Consider the following 24588-nt stretch of genomic DNA (forward strand, 5'->3'; position numbering starts at 1 on the left):
CCTACTTTCAGTTCAGTTCAGTCGCTCAGTCATGTCCGACTCTTTGTGACCCCACGAATTGTAGCACGCCAAGCCTCCCTGTCCATCACCAACTCCCGGAGTTCACTCAAACTCATGTCCATTGAGTCGGTGATGCCATCCAGCCATCTCACCCTCTGTTGTCCCCTTCTCCTCTTGCCCCCAATCCCTCAGGGCATCAGAGTCTTTTGCAATGAGTCAACTCTTCACATGAGGTGACCAAAGTATTGCAGTTTCAGCTTTAGCATCAGTCCTTCCAAAGAATACCCAGGACTGATCTCCTTTAGGGTGGACTGGTTGGATCTCCTTGCAGTCCAAGGAAGTCTCAAGAGTCTTCTCCAACACCACAGTTCAAAAGCATCAATTCTTCAGCACTCAGCTTTCCTCACAGTCCAACTCTCACATCCATACATGACTACTGGAAAAACCATAGCCTTGACTAGACAGACCTTTGTTGGCAAAGTAATGTCTCTGCTTTTGAATATGCTATCTAGGTTGGTCATAACTTTCCTTCCAAGGAGTAAGCATCTTTTAATTTCATTGCTGCAATCACCATCTGAAGTGATTTTGGACCCTACTTTAGATCTACTGAATCAGAAAATCTAGGGGCCAGCAGTCAGTTTTAACAAATCACCCAAGTACTTCTGATGCACAGTAAGTTGGAGAACCACTGAGTTAGGAGGTAATTGGGTGGTCAAAAAATGGGGGATCTGGAACAGGGCTGCCAAAGTGTGTGTGCGCGTGTGTGTATGTGTATGTGTTTGGTGTGTACATTAGAAGGGCGGGAACAAGGAAGGAGAGTACTATTTTTAATAACAGTGAGAAGGTGGGCAACATATTCTCACATGGCCCTGTTCGGTACCTTTTTGCTGACTGGCCTGGGGGCTGTTGTTGAACTTGGAGCATCACTGTTGCTGGAGCAATAGTAAGACATCCGGTTGCAACTGCGATCAGCAATCTGAAATACACAAACCATGACTCCACAGTCAACCCACAGTGGTCTCCAGAGAGATGAGCCAATGGCCTGGAAATCAGCTTTGAATTCATTGTTAATGTATTTTTTTCTGGTTACAAAGGTAAAACAATTGCCAAAAATAAACATAAAACAAAGCAAATAAGGTAAAATATACCTAATTCTACTTGCTCCTGAGATATTCACTGTTAGCTGGTATGGAGCCACCTAGAGGCACATCCTAGTTAAGAAACAGTCCCTTCAACTAAGTCTCTGACTTAACTGGAAGAGAAGGGGAAAAATACGTGTGGGAACAGTGCCTCTCTGTGGGTTAACATGGTACTGTTCCCAGTCTCCTCGACACTATTTAATAATTTGTCAAAAAAAAAAAAAAAAACTACTTCTGAAAGAAAGATGAGGCTTGATTCTTCTAGACAAAATCTTTTCCCCTCACTACAAAATAATTTAAAAATTGTTAACCCAGTCCACAGAGAAATTAAAAATCTTCACTTTCATTAAAGGAAACTGTAAAAATCAAATCTGTCAGTAATAGCTGCTATCCACTTCTCCCCTAGGCAATCTGAAATGATATTGCCTAAAGGGAACTTAGATGTGAAACTGAACCATGGTGTGCTGGCAAATGCTTAACAACCAGCTCTCAGAGGGGAGGGGCTGATCTGTAGAATCTGCCAATTTCTGTGCTGTGAATGCTTCTGTCATGCCTGATTTCAAGTCAACATGACATTACTGAATACGGTGTTGGGAAGAGATACGCAGTAGCAAACCCACCATATAGTATTTCCACTGTACAGAAACAATAGACATAAATAACCTCGAAAATACAGACAACAATAAAATATAGTAAACTACTTACGAAGGGATGAGATTTGAGTACTCCCTTGTAAAAATGGAATAATTTCAGATTTATGGACAAGTTGCAGATGTTGCACAGAAAGTTCTTGGATATTCTTTGCCAAATTCCTCTTATGTTATATCTTACATAACTACGGTATATTTGTCAAAATTAAGAGATTAGCATTGCACATTAACTGTTAACTAAACCATAGGCTTTATTCAAATTTCACCAGTTTTCCACTTGTGTCCTGTTCTGTTCCAGGAGACCACAGTGCATTTAGATTACCTTTGTTTTTCATATAACTTATGTGTTAATTGATATAATTTAACTTTTAAAAATGTCTGTGTTTAACAACTGGTTCAGAAAATTCCTGGAAATTTAACAATTAGTTCTCAATTTGAAATTGTTATGAACCAGCTCCAGCACATCCTTGCATTTATTCGGTATATAAAAAAGGGTATTTCACAGAATTTCATAAGATATAACCTATATATCATCAGAATCTCTAGGAGTGGATCTATAGATGATTCTTATATTCACCCAGGGTTCAGAACCTCTGTAGAAACAAGGAAAATCAGGTTCAGGGCAGGAACAGACTTGCCCATGACCACAGGCCAGAGTGTGATCAGATCAAGAAGACCCAACCCTGGTCTCCAGATTTTCTGTCTCACAACATACTGTCTCAAGTGGGTGTCTCAAGGGAAATGATGTCAAAACCTAAAGAGTTTGATTTATCTTCATCAGAGAAAATGACTTTATTCTAAAAGATTAGCCACCCTGAGGTCACAGAAAACTGTAAAGAAAATGAGATTAAGAATTCATGGCAGTTTTGTACATACATGAAAAACCACTGAATTATACATTTTAACGTGGTGAATTTTTTAGTATGTGAATTGTATCACAATTGAAACAAATTTCAAATGAGAGGCATTCTACAAAATACCTGACCAGTATGCCTCGAAACTGTCAAAGTCCTCAAAAACAAGGAAAATCTAAGAAAGCGTCATAACCTAAAGTAGCTAAGGAGGCATCACTACAAAATATAATGTGGTATCCTGGGTGGGACAGGATAGAATAGAAACAATACATTCAGGAAAAATGGAGAATATCTGAATAAAATATAAATTTTAGTTAATAACGTGTTACATTTGGTTCATTAATTGTGACAAATGTCCTATTTTAATGTAAAATATTAATAACCGGAAAACTATTGAGCACATAAAAATTTTCAGTTATATACAGATGTAATTCTATACATCCAAAACTTTTATAAAATAAAAAGTTTATGAAAAAAATGAAGAATTTATGAAAGGAAAACAATCTAGGGCAAGTCACCAACCCTCTCAGGATCTCAATTTTTGTTTATAAAACTTGGCTTTGATCTCTGGGGTTCTTACATGGGATAATCAATCTATGGATGTCAACAAATCTAAAAGGCACGTATTAAAAAATAATACAAAACAAAATAAAAAAAAAAAAACACCACCCTTTCTAGGCATCAAAAACAGTTAAAGCTAATTTTTCCCCTGAAAATAAAACTCAAGGTATTCACAGATGCCATGGGGCTAAACCAGCTATGCTCAAGAAACTTCCCACCAAAGTCCACTAACTCTGCTCAGACCCTCAAATGCCAGTCTTGCCTCTACATCTTTCAGAACGGTCTCATTGATTTCGAAATACAAGAATTTTAATAACTTGAAAGTTGTGCATTGGACTGAGACAGTAGGCAGCAGGGGTGGTTGAGTTTGTGTTGTCTCTCCAAGTGTTAGTGAGAAGTTAAATAGCCCATGTCTCAGTCCAGGGCTTGACACCTGCCTTACCTTTGAAGACATGATGTTCTTAACTTCCTCATCTGCTGCACAGTGTGGCCCCGCGAGGTCTGGGTTACTGCTGCTCATCACCCGGGCCTGCAGCAGCTTCGAACTCACAGCTGCAGCAGATGTGCGTCCATACGTGTGGTAGCGAGGGTCCGGGAGGACAGTGGGGCCACCTGCAACCCACCAGGTACAGACATGTCAACAGAAAGGGATCAGAGTCACTTACTGGGTTTGAGAAGGAACCAAGGAGGGATGGGGTAGATAGCAGAGCAGACACGCAACAGATTAGGTCTTGGAATTAGGGTCTTATTAGCAAGTGCCTAAGGGAGACCATTTTGGGGGAAAGATAGGGTGTAAGGCAGTAGGGAGAGGTAAGGACTGTGGTAAACTGCAAGTACATGTCTCATCCAAAGACAAGGGCTGCTCCTCAGCTGCTCCTCAGCTCTAGCTTATTATTTTTCAAGACAAGCTGGAAATGTGGGTATTTTTATTTATTAATATTTAAATGATGACAGATTTATAAGTCTTGCATTTCTGAGATTTGAGAACCCTCTGAGCCTTATAAGAATATGAATACACTATATATAGCAAGGTGTTTTGCCTTTAAGTATTTATATATGTTCAAAGGTGATTAGTTAAGTCTGTGAATATTACAAGTATTTTAAAAAACATTTGAAATTATAGGTTTACTTGAAATGAGGCTACATGGACTAATAAACACGCCAAGTTCCGTTGTTAGGGCCTGGAATTTTGTTAACTGATTGAAGCTACTTTTTATATCATGCTGACCAGATGTTCTGGTTGAGTGGAGAAATGAATTATTATTTCAGTTTAGTTTGGGAGGAAATGAGAAAAAGGATTTATTTTTTCATAATGTAATGTTGAGGAGCCACTGCTTACCACTGCTATCAAAGACATATTTTTTCCTTATCATTATTCTCCTAGAATCTTAGGCATCTGCTGTTACTTCCCCAGCTCTTACAAAAAGAGATTCTCAGCTGAATTAGAAATTACCAACTGGGTAAAGATCAGTGACGGATTATCAAACAAGCAGAAAACAGTAAGTGCTCAGAGTACAAAAAAAGAGGAAGAAGGCTGATAGAAAGCAAGACAGAAAAATCTAGAAATAACCTTTCAATTTCAACATTCATGTAAGTTTTTCTCACTCTGAAAAATAAAATTTAACTTCCGGGCTTTTACTTTTATTTTGAATTCTGTAGCAGTGGGGTGGGGGTGAGGGTGCCCTGCCCACCAGACTCCCACGCGCGCTCGGGCGTGACGGTACCTGACTTGGGCATGTCTCTCTGTGGCTCCGGCAGGCGGAAGACGTAGTGCACGTAAGAGGCCAGCAGGCAGTTTCTCCCGTGCTGGTCCTTGCCCAGGCCCTTGCTGTTGTGCAGACTGTTGGCGGTGACCACCACGGACTCGAAGGCAAACTGAGAGAAGTTGGCTGAGGAACCGAGAAAAAAATGGGTGGCCCCACAGTGGATCCTTAATGAACTTGAGGTGGAACATTCTTCGGGGGCAGTGACAAGGAGTCCTGGCCACTGACCAGCTGAACCAGGCCAGTCAAGATGGTGGCCGGGGGCAGGGTGAGCTGTTTTAGTAAATTCCAGTGTGCGGCTCTGCTACTGCAAAGGACTTCACATCTCTCCTTCTGCCAGTGCTGTGGTTTTTCAGGACAAAGATGTGAGCATGCCCAGATAGCCTTCCCTCTGGAAACCATGCTGTAAATGGCTGCTACTCAGTGGGGACTGCTCTGACATCACCAGTATCATCTAGGATCCTGTTAGAAGTGCAGAATCTCAGGCACCAGCCCAGACCTACTGAGTCAGAATCTGCATTTTAACAAGATGCCCAGGTCGTTCTTTCACACACTCTGCTTCGAGATGGGTTGTTGCACAACACAGACTCTTGGTGCACAGATTAACCTAAAAACTTCTGTGTGTTATGTCAGTCCCTGGTCCTGTACAAACAATGCTTCAACGTATAGCCTCTGTGTTTAGGAGCCCAAGCCCTCCACAATTTGGCTCCACCCTACTTATTTTACCTGGTACCCTCTCCTGTTCAAATTCAACTTCCTTACAATAAGGCAGTCTTTATACTGTCCCCATCGTGTCTGCATCTCACTTCTACAATTCTGCTCATGCTGTTGTCCTCACTTAGAAAGCCCACGCTGCTCCCACCAACTAAATCATGCCTACTCTTCAATGCCTGGCACACTCCCATCTCCTCAAGGAAGCCTCTCACTCCACTCAGTCCTGGGATTAACTGACACCATATCACAAGGTTCTTAGGCTATGTCCAGTGGTCAACTCTGTCTCTCCAATAGGCTGGAAGCCTTTCTAGGGCCAAGCGCATTTCTCCTACTTTGTTGTCTCCCCACTATGCCTTCTGTTACGCCTGACACAGATAAGTTCTGGATAATACTTTGAGAATAAGCGCCTCCAACCATTCTGCCTGTTCCAACACCCCAGAGTTCACATGTGTGTATGAATGTTTTGTCTAGCAGCTGGGGACGGCCTACCAAGTAGTATACCAAACATGTGGGGGAGGAAAGTAGAATGAAATCCAGGGAAGGAAGAGATGGCCACTCCGCAGGGATCTAGCTGGAGAGGCACCAGCTACATATATGAGAAGTTACCTGACCACACAGGATGCCTTGTCTGTGCAGGTACAGAAGATGTCCTCCAGGATACAATATGCCCAGGGATTCAGAGGTCACACGCTTCCCTAGCTCTGAACGGTCCCCCGTATGTCCCAGGCTACACGTTCATTACTCCCTCCCCACCAACCTACTCCAATTACCTGGCCCAGTAGTGTTATTTCCTCCTTTAATGACACTCCCAGAAAAGCGTATTTTGATACTTTTTTCTGAACCACTTTTTTTGGTGAACCAGACACTCTGGTTCTCTGCTTTTGCCGATCTCATCTCATCTCACTGTTTTCATTTGGGGTTCTTTCCTTTTATCCCTCCTTTAAAGCCATCCTAAACAGAGTCTTCTTGGGGGCTCCTTCTGCCTCCCAAATGGATATTCACCATCCTCCCAACAATATTTAGCTGTGTTCCTTTGAGGACTTGCGTCCTGTGCTGCTGCTCTTTGCTGTATTTTATTGTAAGTCCTATTGATTATTATTGCAAAACCTACAACTCTAAGCACAGTACTGGCAGCATGGAGGATACCCAAAGGTAACTGCTAAGCTGGAAAACACAAAATAATACAAGCCCTGCTGAAAACAGTGGCAAACAAAGATGCCTACAGAAGCCAGTCTATTTCTGAAGCAGTTAGAAAAGCCACTGGACCCAGGCACTACATCATGTTATTTCCAAAGGAAGTCTTACACATTGTATTTAGGGTTCATTTGTTAAAAGTAAACATTTAAGATGAGCAGTTGCCATGGCTGAGGGGAGGGGAGAATGAGGGGACTGCTCAGGAGTATGGGGTTTCATTTGAGGCTGATGAAAATGGTCTGGAATTAGGTATTGGTGATAGTTGCATTACTTAGTGAATATACTAAAAACCAGTGAATTGTGCACTGTAGTGAATTTTATGGTATGACACTATATCTCAATAAAAAATGGATCACACCACACTGAATTTCAATTTACAGTGTTCCTTTACTTCCATTTAATCTGTGTTATCTTATTTCTTTAAAACACTGGATTCCCTTGTTGTCAAATCAGCAAAAATATTTCAGAGGTGAAAGGAATCCATCCATTACTGTGGGTGTGCTCAGTTGTTGATTCTTTGTGACCCCATGGACTGTAGCCTGCCAGGCTCCTCTGTCCAGGGGATTTCCCAGGCAAGAATACTGGAGTCAGTAGCCATTCCCTCCTTCAGGGGATCATCCCAAACCAGGGACTGAGCCTGAGTCTCCAGCATCTCCCGCACTGCAGGCAAATTCTTCACTGACAAGCCATCGGGGACGCCCCATCAATTACTAAGCATGGAATTTAAAGGACGGCCTTCGGTCATTCAACACGTTTATTTTTAAGGTATATTTAAGCATCCTATATTAATGTTTCTTTTTTCAAACACCCAGGGAGTCTCAAAAAAAACATTAGTGGACTTGGTCTCCTCTGGACTCACAGCCTCGATAGACGCCATTGGCCCTGCTCCCATGTTTCTAAAATAAGGCACTGCCTGTCTCTTCCCAGCCCCCCAAGGCCTCCTACCTGGCTGACCAGCGATGACCATGGGCTGCACAAACAGCTGGAAGAGCTTGTCCAGCACCAGATGCAGGAAGAGCACAAGGGGCTCTAGGCGGGAGGAGTTTAGGCAGATGATGCTGAGCTTCAGCTCGTGTTCCAGCGCCGACTCAGTGATCTTCTGCTCCAGCACACGGATGGGGAAGGTCACCTGGCTCTCCAGGGAGTGGCAGAGGGTGAAGAACTTCTCCAGATGGTTGTCCTGGGAAGGCAGATGGCAGGCCTCATGGGTCTCATCCCATCAACCCTCACTGGTGGATTCATAAACACAATCAAATAGCGACTTCTAGGAAGAACCGCTTATCTAGTGTTTCAGAGCAGAGGGTCTAAGACATGGATGTTTCAGACCCAGGTTATGACTTTCTTCGCAGAGTGGTGTGCACAACATAGATCCTCTCAATAATTATTAACTGAAGAAACATTAATTTGTACTCTGACCTGTTTATAGGCTAGGGCAAATACACTGGGCAGACACAATGCCAAAAGAAGGGCCTAAGCTGATGCAAAACTCAGTCAGTGGCATGAAAAGAAGGGAAAGTAGAACTGAAAAAAATGCTGGAGGAAAAATGGCAGAGTTAGAGACAGAAACATCTGACAGTGCAGGCACCAGGCTGCTTCAACATTTTTATAAGGTCTTTCTTTCTTTCAACATTAAATAAAACCTAACAGGTTTTCAATTTCCCACACAGAACTAAAAGGTCTTTTTTTTTGGTTTTATCCGTGCACAAAGCTTTTCATTGATCTTTCATTGACCTGTCCTTAGGAGTCTCTCTGCTGCACCCCATCTTCATTATTAGCCTTTTGCTCTGATTTAAACTTGACCTTGATGTTCCTTACCTGGGTGTGAACAGAAGAAACAGCTTGCACTTCAATATTGAATACTCCCTTATGTCCTTCAGCCCATTTAATGGGAGGATTCTGTGAAGGGACTTTCTGTATTAAAAGGGAAAAATAAAAGCAATTCAATTCCCTTTTCTCATTACTAACAAAGAGAGTAAAGTGACTTGGCAGTAGATATCGGGGTTATACAAATATAAAAATCCCTGGAAAACAGAACCTGGTCTTAGAGTTAGGAGCCCTGGATTCAAGTTCAGTTCTATACCAAACTAATTATTTTTATTTTGACAGGTCAGTGAGACTCTCTGGGACTTTGTTTTCTCATGCTGAAAGAAGGGGTTTGAAGTGAGTGATCTGTCAAATTTAAGCTTCCATCCAGCAGATGGTAATCCTGATTCTAAGAATTAAAGTAATATCCTAATGATTTCTCCATTAATCAGGACAATGCCAGAAAAAAGTGTAGAATACCTTTAAAAGGCATGATATTTTAATGTTTTTGAGTGACTGCAGTTTTGTTCCCTTTTAACAAAATGTATCTGAGTAGCAGTCCTTCTAGGCTCCTGCTTTAATTACTCAAAATGACTTTTTATTCCATTTATATGTCAATAGTCCTGCAGTCCTCAGAGACCATTTCTTGCCTTGAAATCCTGAGGGAACTGTCATCTTACATCACTGAGGGAAGAGGGCCCACGCTCACCCAGCCACGTGAGTGCGGGTTTTGTGTCTCTTGCATTTTAACGAAAGGGTGCGTGCCGTACTGGCAAGGCTAGGACGTGTACATGGGTTGGGGACCTTTGGACCCATCTCAGAGACAGTCACAAACTGCGGCCCAAAGCCTGATCCAGCCCACAGACAAGTGCTGTTTGGCCCAGTGTTTAGTTGCCAAACATCTGAAAATCAGACAAAGTCACATAAAAGCCTGCTTTTCTAACATCTTTAGAGAACTGGAAGATATGAAGACATTGGTCTTGCATCCCAGCATGGCACTGATCTGAAGAGCAGAGGGACCTTGAATGGGAAGACAGTCTTCAGCGTGAACAAATTCCACCAGGACCTGGCATTCATTAAAGAGTCTGACTCCTGCGGACACTGGAGTTTGCAGTAAGCTAAAGCAATACAGGGGCTTCCCAGGTGGCTCAGTGGCAAAGAATCTGTCTGCCAATGCAGGGGACATGGGTTCAATCCCTGTAAAAGGGAATGGCAACCCACTCTGGTATTCTTGCCTGGGAAATCCCATGGACAGAGGAGATTGGTGGGCTACAGTTCACAGGGTCGCGAAAAAGTCAGACATGACTTGGCGACTAAACAACAAAGACAAAAAGCAAAACTCACCATTAAAAACATAATATGAGCCATCAATGTCACTTAGAATTTTCTAGTAGCCAAATTTTAAAATATACTTAATGTGATTATAATTTGAATACTAGTATCACTGAACCCAGTACAGCCTAAAGATTATGGTTTCAACATGTAATCAACATACAGAATGATGGATGAGATATTATACATTCTTTTTCTGTTACTAAGTCTTTGAAACCTAGTTTGCATTTTTATATTTATAGCACATCTCAATTTGGACAACTCACATTTTGAAACGCCTCATGTGGCTAGTAGCAACTATACTGGACAGTGCAGGTCTAAAGGATATTAGGAGATGCTGAGGGCATATTGATAAAGATAGCTTAGGGCAAGTAGGGAAAAGAACTAATATTTACTTAAGCATTGCTTGATATCCATCATCTCATTTAATGTTCAGAGCAACTGTGTAGGCAGATATGGGCTAGATTTCATCTTTGAACCTCAGAGAGGGTAAGCAATTCACCCATGTTCACACTAGGGCATGACAGAATCTGAGTTTTGGATAGAGATTTATCTGTCTCCAAATCCAGGTTTGTTTGGCATCATTAAAAAGATAATTGGGCATTCTAGGAAGTTAAGTGCAGCTTGATGTTGAGAAGACGGTTTTGAGGACTTCAACAAGGGGCTGTATGTCCAAATCATAAAAAGCAATTCGGAAATGCCTGTGAATACATTCAGGTTGATCTTAGGTGGTGTGAGACCAGTTTTGATCCAAAGCCGGAATATGCCTGTGGCCCAGAGCAAAGGAAGCTTCTCTCTCCAGGGGGAAAAAAAGGAAACATAAAATGGAATAGCCTGGGGATGGGTGCTGTGTAGTCAGAGTAGGGAAGAAAGTTGACTCTAAAATTTGGAACAAAATCCAAATTCCTGGGAAATTCTTCAACTTGAAATATGCAAGGAAAACAAAAGAGATGAAGAGGAACCTATAGATTAAGAGTCTTAAAAGACATATATGTCAACCAATAGCAATGTATGGAGTTTATTTGGATCCTGATAAATAAACAAACAAACAACAGTTAAAAAAAATGACATTAATGAGACAATTGGAAATTTGATCACTGACTGGATATTTGAGGATATTAATGAAATACTGTTAATTTTTAAGGTATAACAATGGTACTGTGATGGTTTAAAAAAATCCCTTATCTTTTAAGGTAAAATACTGAAATATTTATACATGAAAGGAAATGATGTCTGGTACTTGCTTCAAAATAATTCTTATTGATGTAAACCCACAGCAACCAGACTGAGAAGCACGAGAGCCGGCGCTGGTGCAGGCAGAATGGAGCGGTCGCTGGGCTCCTATAAACGAGTGGACTGCAGCAGAGTGTGTGGGCAAAAGGGCGGCACAGGAAACCGGAGGGAAAGACTGTTGACATCGACATCTTTAGAGGAATGAGAGCCCCAATACCCACCTGAGGACTCTGACAACTGACCCGGAGGAGAAACTGATAGAATCTGGCATGGGAACCTTTTATAAGGAAGGGAGCTGAGAGCAACTGCTAGCAAAGTGGGCTGTATTTGCTTCCCTTTTAAAATACACTATTCTGAAAATCCCTCTGTTATAGATAATACAAGGTACAATGCTGCCTTGAATTTATCAAACATTCTGAATTGGTAATAATCTAAATGAATGAGGTTGTAAAGTCAGTTATTTCTCCCATCTGATCAGAACAATGTGCTCTCTGAAAATCTCCTGTGCTGACAGATGACAGCTGCCCAAAATGCACTGGGCATCCTTGGTCATGTATAAAGAAACGGGAAGTGGGATTGGAAAGGTGGTCCAAGACCACGGATGGACAGGAAACAGCTGACGGCCAGCTTGCTGGTTACCTCTGCAGAATGCATAGAGTAGTTGGGTGGCAGCTTTTCCAAGGCAACTGGGAGACAGTAGGATCCAGTTTGAAGACGTTCATTTAAGAGAATTGGCAGCCACTGAAACAGATGATGTAAAGAATAAAATGGTATTTATTACAGCATATAATTCTGGCAATTTATCTAGCTCACAATAATCAAATGCAACTAAATGATGATTAGATATTGACCAGGGCTCTTTTGGGCGTAATTTCTCTCAAGTTCTTTGCATTTTAAATTCCTTGAGAACTCCTGAGATGGTATTATCAATGATTCACTGCTTTCAGAGCCAAACTAGTAGCATTTTTTCCTTTATAGCCAATGTTTGTGTGTGTCTAAACATCAAGGTTCAGTTTACCTTTTATATATTTTAAAGAGATAACTCTTTCTCCTTGGAGGAAAAAATTATTTTTATATGTGAAGCATACACACACACACACACACACACACACACACACACACACATACACACTTTGGAAATAATGCACATTGCTATGCTTTTTTATAAATGAGTATTCTTTCAGTATTGATCACCCACTACCTTTCATTCCTGAAATTGTCATTTGCTAAGTCAAGTCATCTCCACTCTGCTACTTCTGACGGGAAAAAAGCAAGTGAAGAGAATGTAGTTGCTTATCTCTGTAGGTACCCTGGATGCACCAGCAACAGCAGTGTGAATCTGCAAGTTGAAAACAACTCACTGAATATCCCAGGAGACTTTCTACTGAGTTTCCTTGCTTCTGCTGACAGCTGATATGATAGAAGGTGAACAGGAGGTGGTGATTTACTGTAAGCTTAGCAGGAAGCTTAATTTTCACTTCTTCATAGAAGTCAGGAGACCTGTTTCAAAAGTACATTATACACGAATAACTTTTAGCAAGAATGACGGCTTCTCTGACTATAATTGTAACACCATGGACCCTCTGCCCCTCAGGATTTGCCTGCTTGGTGTTTCACGCTTCATTTTACATTAGCCTGCTTCTAGCGGAAAGTCCTTGAGATCAAGCTTATGTCACTGAATACACTTCACTTACATAAGGTTGCTCACAAACTAAAAGCTTTGTCAGGAAAAAAAGAAAATCCCTACACACAATAGAAAAATCTAACAACTTAATTTGGACAAGGGATGAGTCCTGCTCTGACCTCCTTTTCATTTCTACCTCAAGAACAGGGTATGACACTCAGCTGGCACTCAACAAAAATTTGGGGAAAACAAATGAAGGATGCAGGAAGGAAAGGGGACCTGATTTTACTGAATTATGAAGTCCAGGAGTTTACTAATAGCTTCATGTACATTACTCATTTAACCCTCGTCTCAGTCCAAGAGGGTAGGTTCAGAAAAGTACTTAAATGGGCCAAGGTTACCAGGCTGGGGGCAAATCCAAGTCCGTCTGATCCTGAAAATGTGAATAACAGTTTAGATATTCTGTGACTCAATTTACCCACATAAAAATGAGTGTTCCATTTCTCCTTTGGTCAACTTAAATCTCAAAGTAGGTAGTGGCATAGGTGTGGAGTGGTGTATAGAAAACAAGGAGACAGAGCAAGGAGGACTGGATTTTGCTTCTGGCCCCTCCAGTATCTCAAAGCTAAGCAGGACACTTTTTTCTCTAGGTAACAGCATAAAATCTCTCGGTATCACACTAGGGTAGAAGATTCCAGAAAAGTCAAAACAGTATTAGGTTCTTGAAGACACATTCTCCCGATCACAGTTACTGGCAAAAACTGTCCGTCTGCAACATAGCATCAGGGAACTGGCATGGGCTATCTCGGTCCCTTAGTCCCTGAATTTTAAATTCCTCCTCCCTGGTAGGAGGAATCACCTAAAGATTCAGAAAATCAAGGAGATAATGAAACAAGCTTGGCATATGTTTAGAACTAGGAAATACACTTACTTGTTATGGTATGTAACGGCTGTGTACACTTCCTGCAGAAATTCAGGGCCATTGGATTTTCCAAAGATGACCTGTTTGCCAGTATAGAAAGGGTCAAATTAACTGTGATATTTGAGTAAATCAAATCAACAATCATCCCACTGGGATGCTCTGGTCTCGTAGAGCTGTATTTTTATAAATTAAGAGCGCTGAGTTCTACATGTGACCCAACTGATGCAGAAAAACTGGCTACAAAAATAAACTGAGACCCCAGGGGGCTACATCACTGACTGAGGGCCACAGGCTTGTGATACTAGAAAGCCAGTGTTCTCTCCATTTGCCTCTCCACCTAGAGGTCTGCACTGCAGGGCAATGTCAAAGGGTTGCATCCTCAGTGAGATCCCTTTTCCAGCCTCTTTTCTCTGATTGCTTTGGTCATTAGGATCTTCACTGGCCACATATTTATGCTATTTAGAAAGACTCCTCTTCGGACACACGTTAGCCCAAAAGGCCCATGACTTCACAAGTGGACTCAACTTTTCGAAGGGCCTTCCCTTTTAGATGCAATAATGCCCATGCCAGGCCCCAGAGCTTGATAAGTAGTGAACAGGCTGGAGTCTGGCCCCTACCTGTCCCTGGCTGGGCACCTGGGCTACCATCAGGATCTGCAGAGTTGTACCTGGCAGCCCTGATGGACTTGCCAGGGCTGAGAGCAGTGAGAACTAGGGGAGTCTTCCTCCTAGGGTTTCTTCCCCACAACCATTGCAAGAAGATACGTTGTGTTGGGAAGGTAGGTGGGACATTAAATTATGGTTTACTGAATCACTTTACTGTATATATTGCAGACATTGGTGAGTGAGTGAGTGAAGTCGCTCAGTCGTGTCCGACTCTTTGCAACCCCATGGACTGTAGCCTAACCAGGTTCTTCCATCCATGGGATTTTCCAGGTAAGAATACTGGAGTGGGTTGCCATTTCCTTCTCCAGGGGATCTTCCCAATCCAGGGATTGAACCCAGGTTTCCCGCATTGTAGGCAGACGCTTCACTGTCTGAGCCAGCAGGGAAGATCCATTGCAGACACTGGTACAACACTGTAAATCAATTATACTCCAATTTAAAACAATTTGGCCATTAAAATTAATTAATTAAAAGATGGTTTTATCAAAAGTGAATATTTGAAGAACGGTAGCATTGGAAAAAATGTCTTCAATAGAATTCTATGACTTAAAACAGTAATAGCTAACCACCATCTCATTTATAGACAGCTGGTTAAAAAGACACAAATTCTGGGGTTTGGGGCTCCTTAGGGGACACTGTATTACATATTATTATTTGATTTATCTTTTACCTCAGGATGAAGATCCATTCCTAGAAGGTGTTGAGATGGTGTATGTTTATTGTTACTAGGCATCACTTTTATTTTTAATCTCTAGATGTGGACTGGGGCTTGAGTAGATGTGTACCACAGCATACAACTGAAAGTACAGCAAACACGGCTGACACCCTGGGCCTGTCTCTCTACTTCTCATGCTGTAAGGATGGCTGAACAAATTCATGATATTTTTCAGTCCTCTAAAATGATATGCATTTCCGAATGTCACAGCTCACTGCGGAATAAGTTTCGACTTAGGCTGACCTGGATTCCCTATCAGCATCCCGGGACCAATAATGGACCAGCCACAAAGGGCTCTGCGCATGCTCAGTGGTGCTGGCCTGAATCAACACACACTGTAGACCGATCAGCCCTGGATTTTGTCAGTGTGAACTGACAAGAAGTTCAGCCCACCCTGCTTAGAGGCAAATGTTTATTCCCCTCCTTACTGGCATAGCACTGCTGGCATCTTCTCCACACATAAACTGGATTTTGATTGTGATGTTCCGGGCAGATGCTAGTTTGTTAGTAAAGTTCAGACTCTGTGGGTAGACATAGAGAAGGTTTCTGGAAAAGAAAAGATGAGGAACCAATCAGTAAGATCTAGAGTCTATTTTAACCAAGTTGTTCAGGGGATGCTGAAGTCTGCACTCATAAGGTGACTGTTCTGAAGGAGATTTTCCTCTCAGAAGTGAATTACTTTTGGAGAATAAATGCATTATTGTTGCTTCTTCCTCTTCAACTGCAGTGATCTGATAATAACCAACACTGTTGTCTGTTTTGCTACACAGAGAGAGGAGTCTGCTGCAGCTGAGAAAGTCCTGGAATGTGGAAATCTGCCCAGAGGTAACTCTATGTGACACAAAGATAAGAAAACAAAAAGGTTCTGCTCATTTTAAAAAGAAATCATGGCCACAGACTATGGCCTAATTTCATTTCTCCTTTCTAATCCCATGTAGCCCTTTTCTAAAAAAAAATCTTAATTGGGCTGCTCCATGCTACATGCAGGATCTTAGTTTCCAGACCAAGGATTGAACCTGTGCCCCCTGGTTCAAGTGGAAAATCAGCGTCTTAACCACTGGACCACCAGGGAAGTCCCCATAGCTTCAATTTTTTTTTTATTGTCATGACATATTACACTGGTTTAACTTTCTTTTCTTATATAAGATGACAGTTCATCTAAGCCCAATTAGCTATGTAACATAATGCAACACTATGAATAATATACCTATCCATTCAACAACTATAGGACAAATACTAGGCTGACTATAACTGTATATTTTTTCTTTCTATTTGCATTACTACTACTATAATCCACTAAAAAGTAAGCTCCATGAGGGCAGAGATTTTTATCTGATGTTTTTGATTCACTGATGTATTCCCAGCACTACACTGGTGCCTGACATAGTAGGTGCTAAAAAAATTATTTGTTGAATAAAAGAATGAATGTATATATATTCAATTAATCATATTCCTAACTTAAAGAAACAACAGTGATACTAATATTTATAAGTATCATTAATATTTATCACAGACTGGTCTCAAAGAGGAAAAGGAGTACGTCAAGGCTGTATATTGTCACCCTGTTTATTTAACTTATATCAGAGTACATCATGAGAAACGCTGGGCTGGAAGAAGCACAAGCTGGAATCAAGATTGCCGGGAGAAATATCAATAACCTCAGATATGCAGATGACACCACCCTTATGGCAGAAAGTGAAGAGGAGCTAAAGAGGTTCTTGATGAAAGTGAAAGAGGTGAGTGAAAAAGTTGGCTTAAAGCTCAACATTCAGAAAACGAAGATCATGGCATCTGGTCCCATCACTTCATGGGAAATAGACAGGGAAACAGTGGAAAAGTGTCAGACTTTATTTTGGGGGGCTCCAAAATCACTGCAGATGGTGACTGCAGCCATGAAATTAAAAGTCGCTTATTCCTTGGAAGAAAAGTTATGACCAACCTAGATAGTATATTCAAAAGCAGAGACATTACTTTGCCAACAAAGTTCCATTTAGTCAAGGCTATGGTTTTTCCAGTGGTCATGTATGGATGTGAGAGTTGGACTGTGAAGAAAGCTGAGCGCCGAAGAATTGATGCTTTTGAACTGTGGTGTTGGAGAAGACTCTTGAGAGTCCCTTGGACTGCAAGGAGATCCAACCAGTCCCTCCTAAATGAGATCAGTCCTGGGTGTTCATTGGAAGGACTGATGCTAAAGCTGAAACTGCAATACTTTGGCCACCTCATGAGAAGAGTTGACTCACTGGAAAAGACTCTGATGCTGGGAAGGATTGGGGGCAGGAGAGAAGGGGACGACCGAGGATGAGATGGCTGGATGGCATCACCGACTCGATGGACGTGAGTTTGAGCGAACTCTGGGAGTCGGTGATGGACAGGGACGCCTGGCGTGCTGTGATTCATGGGGTCTCAAAGAGTCGGACACGACTGAGCAACTGAACTGAACTGAACTGAATATTTATCCTAAGCTGGGTAGTTTCTTTAATTTTCAAAATTATCCTATAGATAGATACTATTTTCATGGCATCACCCCCACAACACAAATGAAAAAAAAAAGATATAGTTAGGAACCAGCAATCAAGAGCTGAAGTCAGGCACTCTGGCTCCAGAGTCACTCTGTTAACCTTATCCAAGCTCTATTCTCATCAGATAAGGCTCCCATTAAATAAAATGATAAGAATGGCCTTTTCAGACTATTCATGACATCTCTCAGAGGCAAGCTTGCCTTAATTCTCTGGATCTCACTAACAGCTGAGTGTCAACAGTACACCCAAGGCTGATGTGACCGTGTCATGTTCTCTGGGAAAGTGTCCTGTCTTCCTCACTCTTGGTCCATGATTCTAAATCCTAATTACACATTCTCCCCAAAAGGACATATTCTGGCCCCAAAGGCTTTGGATGATAAAACAACCTTTGTGTGAACTAGATTATCAAGAAAACAGTGATCAAGAAGGAGGACCAGGTGACCAGATTTTTTCCCTCTGTGAATAAAGGTTCTCATGATACTTTACAAGGGTTTGCATATTAATCCATACCAGAGTTTCTCAGCCTCACCACTACTGACATTTTGGACTGGATAGTTACCTGTTGTGGGGACTTTCCTGCATATTGTGGGATGTTTAGCAGCATCCCTGGCCTCTACCCACTAGATGGTAGTAGTATCTCCCCTCTACTCAGCTGTGACAAGTAAAAATGTCTCCAGACATTGCCACATGTCCCCAGGAGTGGCAAAGTCACTCTCACTTGAGAACCGCTGACCTATACATGTGAATTTTGCATTACAAATCTATAGAACTACGCCTGGCAAATTTCCTATCTTTAATAGATATAATCAGTGCATCTAGTGGGTCCATACTCACATGTAAAGGGTTTCATTGGAAAAGTATAAAGTCAATACTCAAGAATTAGGCAGAAGAAAATTTTTAATGCTTGATTTATGATGTCAGAGGTAGTCAAGGACTGAAAAACCAAAAGAAAAAGACTAGACGATGTTGTTCTTCAGTTCTATCCTCTTCATTGTGATAACCTCCCCCTTGTGGGTGTGCATTGTGTGTGTGTGCATGAATGCAAGCAAATAGTCTTTTTGGACCAATATTTACCTAAATCCATGAATTTACCCCATGGATCTTTCTTGCTACAACAGTATCAACAGTGACAACACTAATAACCACAACCCCAGATAAGTCTCAGTGACTAAACTAGTGAACCTCCGTCTGGTGGACACGCAGAGGAGGAACTGAGGCCCTGAGAGGTAAAGTGGCAATTCACTCCGTGAATTAGCCTCCAAGTGGGCAGGGTCCAGTTCGGCGCTGACTCTACAATGGCTGTCTCAGTGACGCCTTGTAAATCTTGCTCGGTCACACTGAGGGACCCCAACTGCGATGCAGGCAGATGGAGCTGAACTTCAGAGGCCATCAGGAAAGGTCACAGATTAGTAATGATGGCAGAAGGCAGTTCACGGTTGGCAATGCAGGTGTCCGTGTGGCTTATACACTCCTCTCTGCTTGCTCTCGGTCATCTCCGCGGCCACCACACCCACCAGCAGAGCCAATGTTTACTGAGTGGCCATGTGGGGAGTGGTTAAGGGCTCTGAAGTCAGACTTGGGAAAGCTGCTTAGCCTTTCCAAAGCCTTTCCTAAGTTAACCCCAGTGGGGTTAGTAATTGCACCCACTTCCTAGGACCACAGGGAATGTTAATGAACAAGAACTTAGTGATAGCGAGGTGATGAGTATTACTTCCACAGAGCTAAAGTGAGATACACACCCCAACCTACACCCTCCACTCCAGATCATCCTCATTTCTCATCTGGATTCCCACAGTGCTTTCTGCACTGCTTTCTCTTCTAGATTTGCCCCATTCACTGGACTCCTTATATGTTGGTTAGAAGGGTCTTTCCAAAGTGTAAAACGGATGATGTCAGGAGCCTACAAGGGTTCCTAAATGTCTTCTCATGGGCCAACAAGATCTGGCCCTTGGCAATTTCTCCGATGTTACCAGGCATCACTTTCCCACACTGGCCTTCTTTAAGGCCTAGAATATTTTATACTCATTCTCACCTTGGCGGCTCCTATACCTGCAGTTTTCTCTGCCTAGAAAAGCGTCTCCTGTTCTCTAACTGACTCATTCCTTCTCATCTCTGGGGTTTTAGCTCACGTCAGATCCTCAAAGAGGTCCTTCTCCTATCCTACTTAATTGGGCCACTCCATTCACATATTCTCTCTCTCTTATAATTATACGATGATCATACATACATATGCTCACAAAAATGATTATGAATAATGATTATGAAAATAACATATGTATCCATTCTCTTCAATCTCGAATACTTGCAAAGTACAGAAAAGTAGAAAGAATAAAACAACAACCATTTGATATCCCAACACAAAATTACTACCAAGGCTAGCATATGTCCTTCTAGTCTTTTTCCCTCTATATGTTAAATATTCTTATCAAACATTTTTATACACAAAACTTTTAAAAAATGTTTATTGCCATTTAACATTGTTCAGTTATGACCATTTTCTGGTGTCACTAAACATTTGTTTTTTGGCCATACCATGTGGCATGTGGGATCTTAGTTCTCCAATCAGGGATTGAACCTCACGGCTGCACTGGAAGGCAGAGTCTTCACCACTAGACTGCCAGGGAAGTCATTAAATAGTTTCAATAAACATGATTGTAATGAATGTATATTATCCCTTATTATGAGTGTGCCATTATTTACACAGTCTCAAAAAATAAGCACTAAGATTATTTCCTTTTTTTTTTTTCAATTCCAAAGTTAGAATGAACACTTTCTATACCTTGCCTCTCTGCAATTCAGGGTACTTCTGGAAGAATCCCTTTTAATTCTATATAGCTCAGTTTCTTCATCTTTAAATTAATTGAAAAGATACCAATCAACCTTTCTTTATGCTGTGCTAGAAGAAATAATGAGCCAGAGTTCATAAAAATGCTTTGAAGTAGAGAGATGAAAGGGTCTGTGTAAATCACAATGGTAGTAGCCCAGCAAGCCTGGATAAGCAAGTCAGCTGTCAGCACACTGGTTTCCTACATCCCAAGCCAGGGCACCACCTACCTGTCCTACACATCTCCCAACACCAATTGACAGTTTTGCACGTGGCTTCCAAAGGGGTTGCTGGCCCCTATGTTCAAACATCATTACCACGGGCACTCAGCATTCTGCCCTGTATGCACGTTCTGCAGAATACAGAGCAGGAAAGAAACATCCAGAGAATTTAGTCCACATTCCTTTTCTGTGGACCAGAGACTGACTAACCCAGAGAGGTTAAATGATTTTGCCTAATAATTTTTTTAAGAAGATGCATTTCCCAAGGATCATCATAATTCTTACTGGCAAGAATACTAAGTGATATGTTTTGTTAAACCTGCATGATTGCTAAGAAATGAATGTAACAAAATTATAGTGTTTTCTTTTGGAAGGAAAGATCTACCTACAGGGTCAGTAATCCACAAAGCCTCAACCAGATAAGAATAATTATCAATAAACTGATAAACAGCCTCATACATTTTATATACGGTAAATTATAAGTGTGTGTGTGTGTGTGTGTGTCAGTCACTCAGTTGTGTCTGACTCTTTGCAACCCCATGGACTGTAGCTTGCCCGGCTCCTTTGTCTATGGAATTCTCCAGGCAAGAATAACATAGTGGGTAGCCATTCCCTTCTCCAGGGGATGTTCCCAACCCAGGGACCAAACCCAGGTCTCCCGCATTGCAGGCAGATTTTTATGGTCTGAGCCACCAGGGAAGACTGAGAATTGCATTATCTAATGATTTTTGAGAATGTCGACTATAACTGAACTAGGAATCCCTTGCTAGGAATCCCTTACCCAGAAGTTTCTTTAGTAATTACAGGCCTAACGTAAGTGTAGGCATTTAGTATAATCTCATCTTTTCCCAAATGTGGGCAAAAATGCTTCTCTTCAGTCAGGTGCATCACAACACAGAATAGGATGTTCGGTATTCATCAACAATTTTCTTTCCAAAGCCACTTCAGATGGCTTCTCTTGATTATAAACTATTTTAGTAACTCCAAATTCTTTCCATTGATTCAGCAACAGCCCCTCAACTTATTTTTAAACTGTTGGCACTGAGCAGCTCCAGGAAGTCAGAAGTTAACTTGTGGAATCTGGCCATTATTAGATCCAATTGTTGACCAAACTCTCTCTGCTCTTTATGGTTTGGGGATCATCCTCTATTTCTTTTGCTGAAAACAGGTTAACTCAAGGGACCTTGAAGTCTCTGAAAGCCACAATGCCAAAAACATCAGTTTGGTTTCTCCTCCGTTTAGCCTATCCTTCATCCAGTGCAAGGAAACAAAGAGAAAAGCTGCCCTACAAAACAGAAAAACAAACTATAGAATGGAAGAAAATATTTACAAATGATACAGCTGACAAGGGAATTATCTCCAAAATATACATACAGCTCCTATAACTCAATGTTAAAAAAAAAAAAAAAAAAACCTAATGAAAAATGGGCAGAAGATCGAAATAGACATTTCTTCAAAAAAGACATACAGATCGCCAATAGGTACATGAAAAGATGCTACACATTGCTAATTATTAGGGAAACATAAATCAAAACTACAATGAGGCCCCACCTCACACCGGTCAGAATGGTCATCATCAAAAAGTATACAAATCAAATGCTGGAGAAGGTATGGAGCAAAAGGAACCCTTCTACACTGTTGGTGGGAATGTATATTGGTACAGCCACTAGGGAGAACAGTATAGAAGTTTCTTAAAAAACCAAAAATAGAGCTACCAGATGATCCTGCAATCCCACTCCTGGGCAAATATATAGAGAAAACCATAATTCAAAAAGATACCACGCACCCCAATGTTCACTGCAGCCCTATTTGCAACAAGACATGGAAGGAACCTAAATGTCCATTGACAGACAATGAATAATGATATAACGTAAGCTGCTTTTACACCAGGGAAGGTGAGCTTATATGATTAGTGACCCTCATTAGGTAAGATTCTGAGTGAGAATATCCTTTTAAAAAAACTACAAAATGGAGCTGCCCTGGTGGCTCTGTCGTAAAGAATTCACCTGCCAATGCAGGAGATACAGGTTTGATCCCTGACCTGGGAAGATTCCACATGCTGAGGAGCAACTAAGTCCGTGTGCCACAACTACTGAGCTGTGCTCTAGAGCCCAGGAGCTGCAACTACTGAGCCCACATGCCACAACTACTGAAGCCCGGGCGCCCTAGAGCCTGTGCTCCACACAAGAGAAGCCACCACATGAAAAGCCTGCAACGCCACAACTAGAGATCAGCTCCCACTCACTGCAACTGGGGAAGAACCCATGCAGCAACAAAGACCCAGCACAGCCAAAATAAATAAATAAAGTTACCTTAAAAAAAAAAAAACTACCAAATGTTCTACAGATAGAAGCTCGACAAGTCAATTTCCTCACCTTTTTATCACACAAAAAGGCTGGAGTTAAGTCTCAAATGCAATGATACTCAAGCAGAACTTAGAAAATTGCAAGATATGATACAAATGAAGATTCTTTTCCTATCAAGACTATAAATGTAAAACAGCTGAGTAGACTTTACAGGGCAACCTTAAACACTCTGCAGGGCAGTGAGATCTTAAAACATGTTACTTAACAAATGGATCAGTTTCTCTGGGTCTGTCTCTCCATCTTCCAATTGAAGTCTCTCATGTATCTCTTGGCGGTGCTCACTTTCTCCCTCTCTCTCCTTCCCTCTCTCCTCTCTCCCTGTCTTTAATCCATGTGTGTGTCTCTGACTCTCTTTCAGTGTCCCTCACTTTCTCTCTTTCTGTATCTTTCTGATACACCCTCTCGCATCCTTTTCTCTCCCTCACAATCTCTCAGAAAATGGCAAAATGTTCCTTCTGTAGGAGCACTCCTTCAGTTTCACTGAGTCACTAAAATCCATTTTCTTCTGAGTTTGCAAGCGTTTGATGATTTCTCACCCTGGGCTGGGCCTCGGTTGTGGGCAGGATGACAGACACAGGGCCTAAGATCTATGAACATCTCAGAATTCTAAAAAAATGTCTGAGACCCTCAAAAATGATTAACTCCAAAATATAAAAAGTAAAACCTCAAAACAAAAATTAATGAATTTTAAATTAAAATTAAATGCTTACCAAATGCAACATTTTATCAGTTGACAGTAATTCGACTGAGTTTAACAATAAGCAAAAAAATCCCCCCCCATTTTTGCAGGTTGTTATAAAATTACACATTGGGTATATATAATTAATATGGAAATGGATACATCTTAATATGTTTTAATTGCCAACAAAGGTCTGTATAGTCAAAGTTATGATTATTCCAGTAGTCATGTATGGATGTGAGAATTGGACCAGAAAGAAGGTTGAGTGCTGAAGAATTGATACTTTTAAACTGTGGTGCTGGAGAAGACTCTTGAGAGTCCCTTGGACTGCAAGGAGATCAAACCAGTCAATCCTAAAGGAAATCAACCCTGAATATCCATTGGAAGGACTGCTGCTAAAGCTGAAGCTAAATTATTCTGGCCGCCTGATGTGAGCAGCCGACTCATTGGAAAAGACCCTGATGCTGGGAAAGACTGAAGGTAGAAGGAGACAGGGGTGGCAGAGGATGAGGTGGTTAGATAGCATCACCAACTCAAGGAACATGAATTTGAGCAAACTTCAGGAGATAGCAGAGGACAGAGAAGTCAGGCATGCTGAACTCCATGGGGTCACAAAGAGCCAGACATGACTTAGTCACTGAAAAACAACAGCAGCACGGGTGCTTTGAGAAGTCTTAAAAGGAACATGGCTGTTGAAATGGGAGAAACGATGAATAAAGTATCAGATAAATTGGTTTTTCTGTTTTATTAGTTTTCTTATAGCTAGAGACACAAGTGTTGGTTTAATAGCAGGCTGTTAGCAATATGCAC

General features: G+C 41.5%; 1 protein-coding gene across 1 annotated transcript in view; it reads right to left on the minus strand.

Moving 5' to 3' along the window:
* DOCK8 (dedicator of cytokinesis 8) overlaps positions 1–24588 on the minus strand; it is a 158174-nt gene that overhangs the window by 66694 nt on the left and 66892 nt on the right. The window contains exons 13-21 of the mRNA XM_052644492.1: positions 15598–15715; positions 13799–13869; positions 12605–12743; positions 11883–11984; positions 8691–8786; positions 7821–8055; positions 4929–5093; positions 3647–3816; positions 881–976 (exon numbers count right to left, since the gene is read on the minus strand). Coding sequence (XP_052500452.1) covers positions 881–976; positions 3647–3816; positions 4929–5093; positions 7821–8055; positions 8691–8786; positions 11883–11984; positions 12605–12743; positions 13799–13869; positions 15598–15715 — 1192 coding nt within the window. The remainder of the gene's footprint in view (positions 1–880; positions 977–3646; positions 3817–4928; positions 5094–7820; positions 8056–8690; positions 8787–11882; positions 11985–12604; positions 12744–13798; positions 13870–15597; positions 15716–24588) is intronic.

This window comes from Budorcas taxicolor, chromosome 8 (genome assembly GCF_023091745.1).
Source record: "Budorcas taxicolor isolate Tak-1 chromosome 8, Takin1.1, whole genome shotgun sequence".
Taxonomy (NCBI): domain Eukaryota; kingdom Metazoa; phylum Chordata; class Mammalia; order Artiodactyla; family Bovidae; genus Budorcas; species Budorcas taxicolor.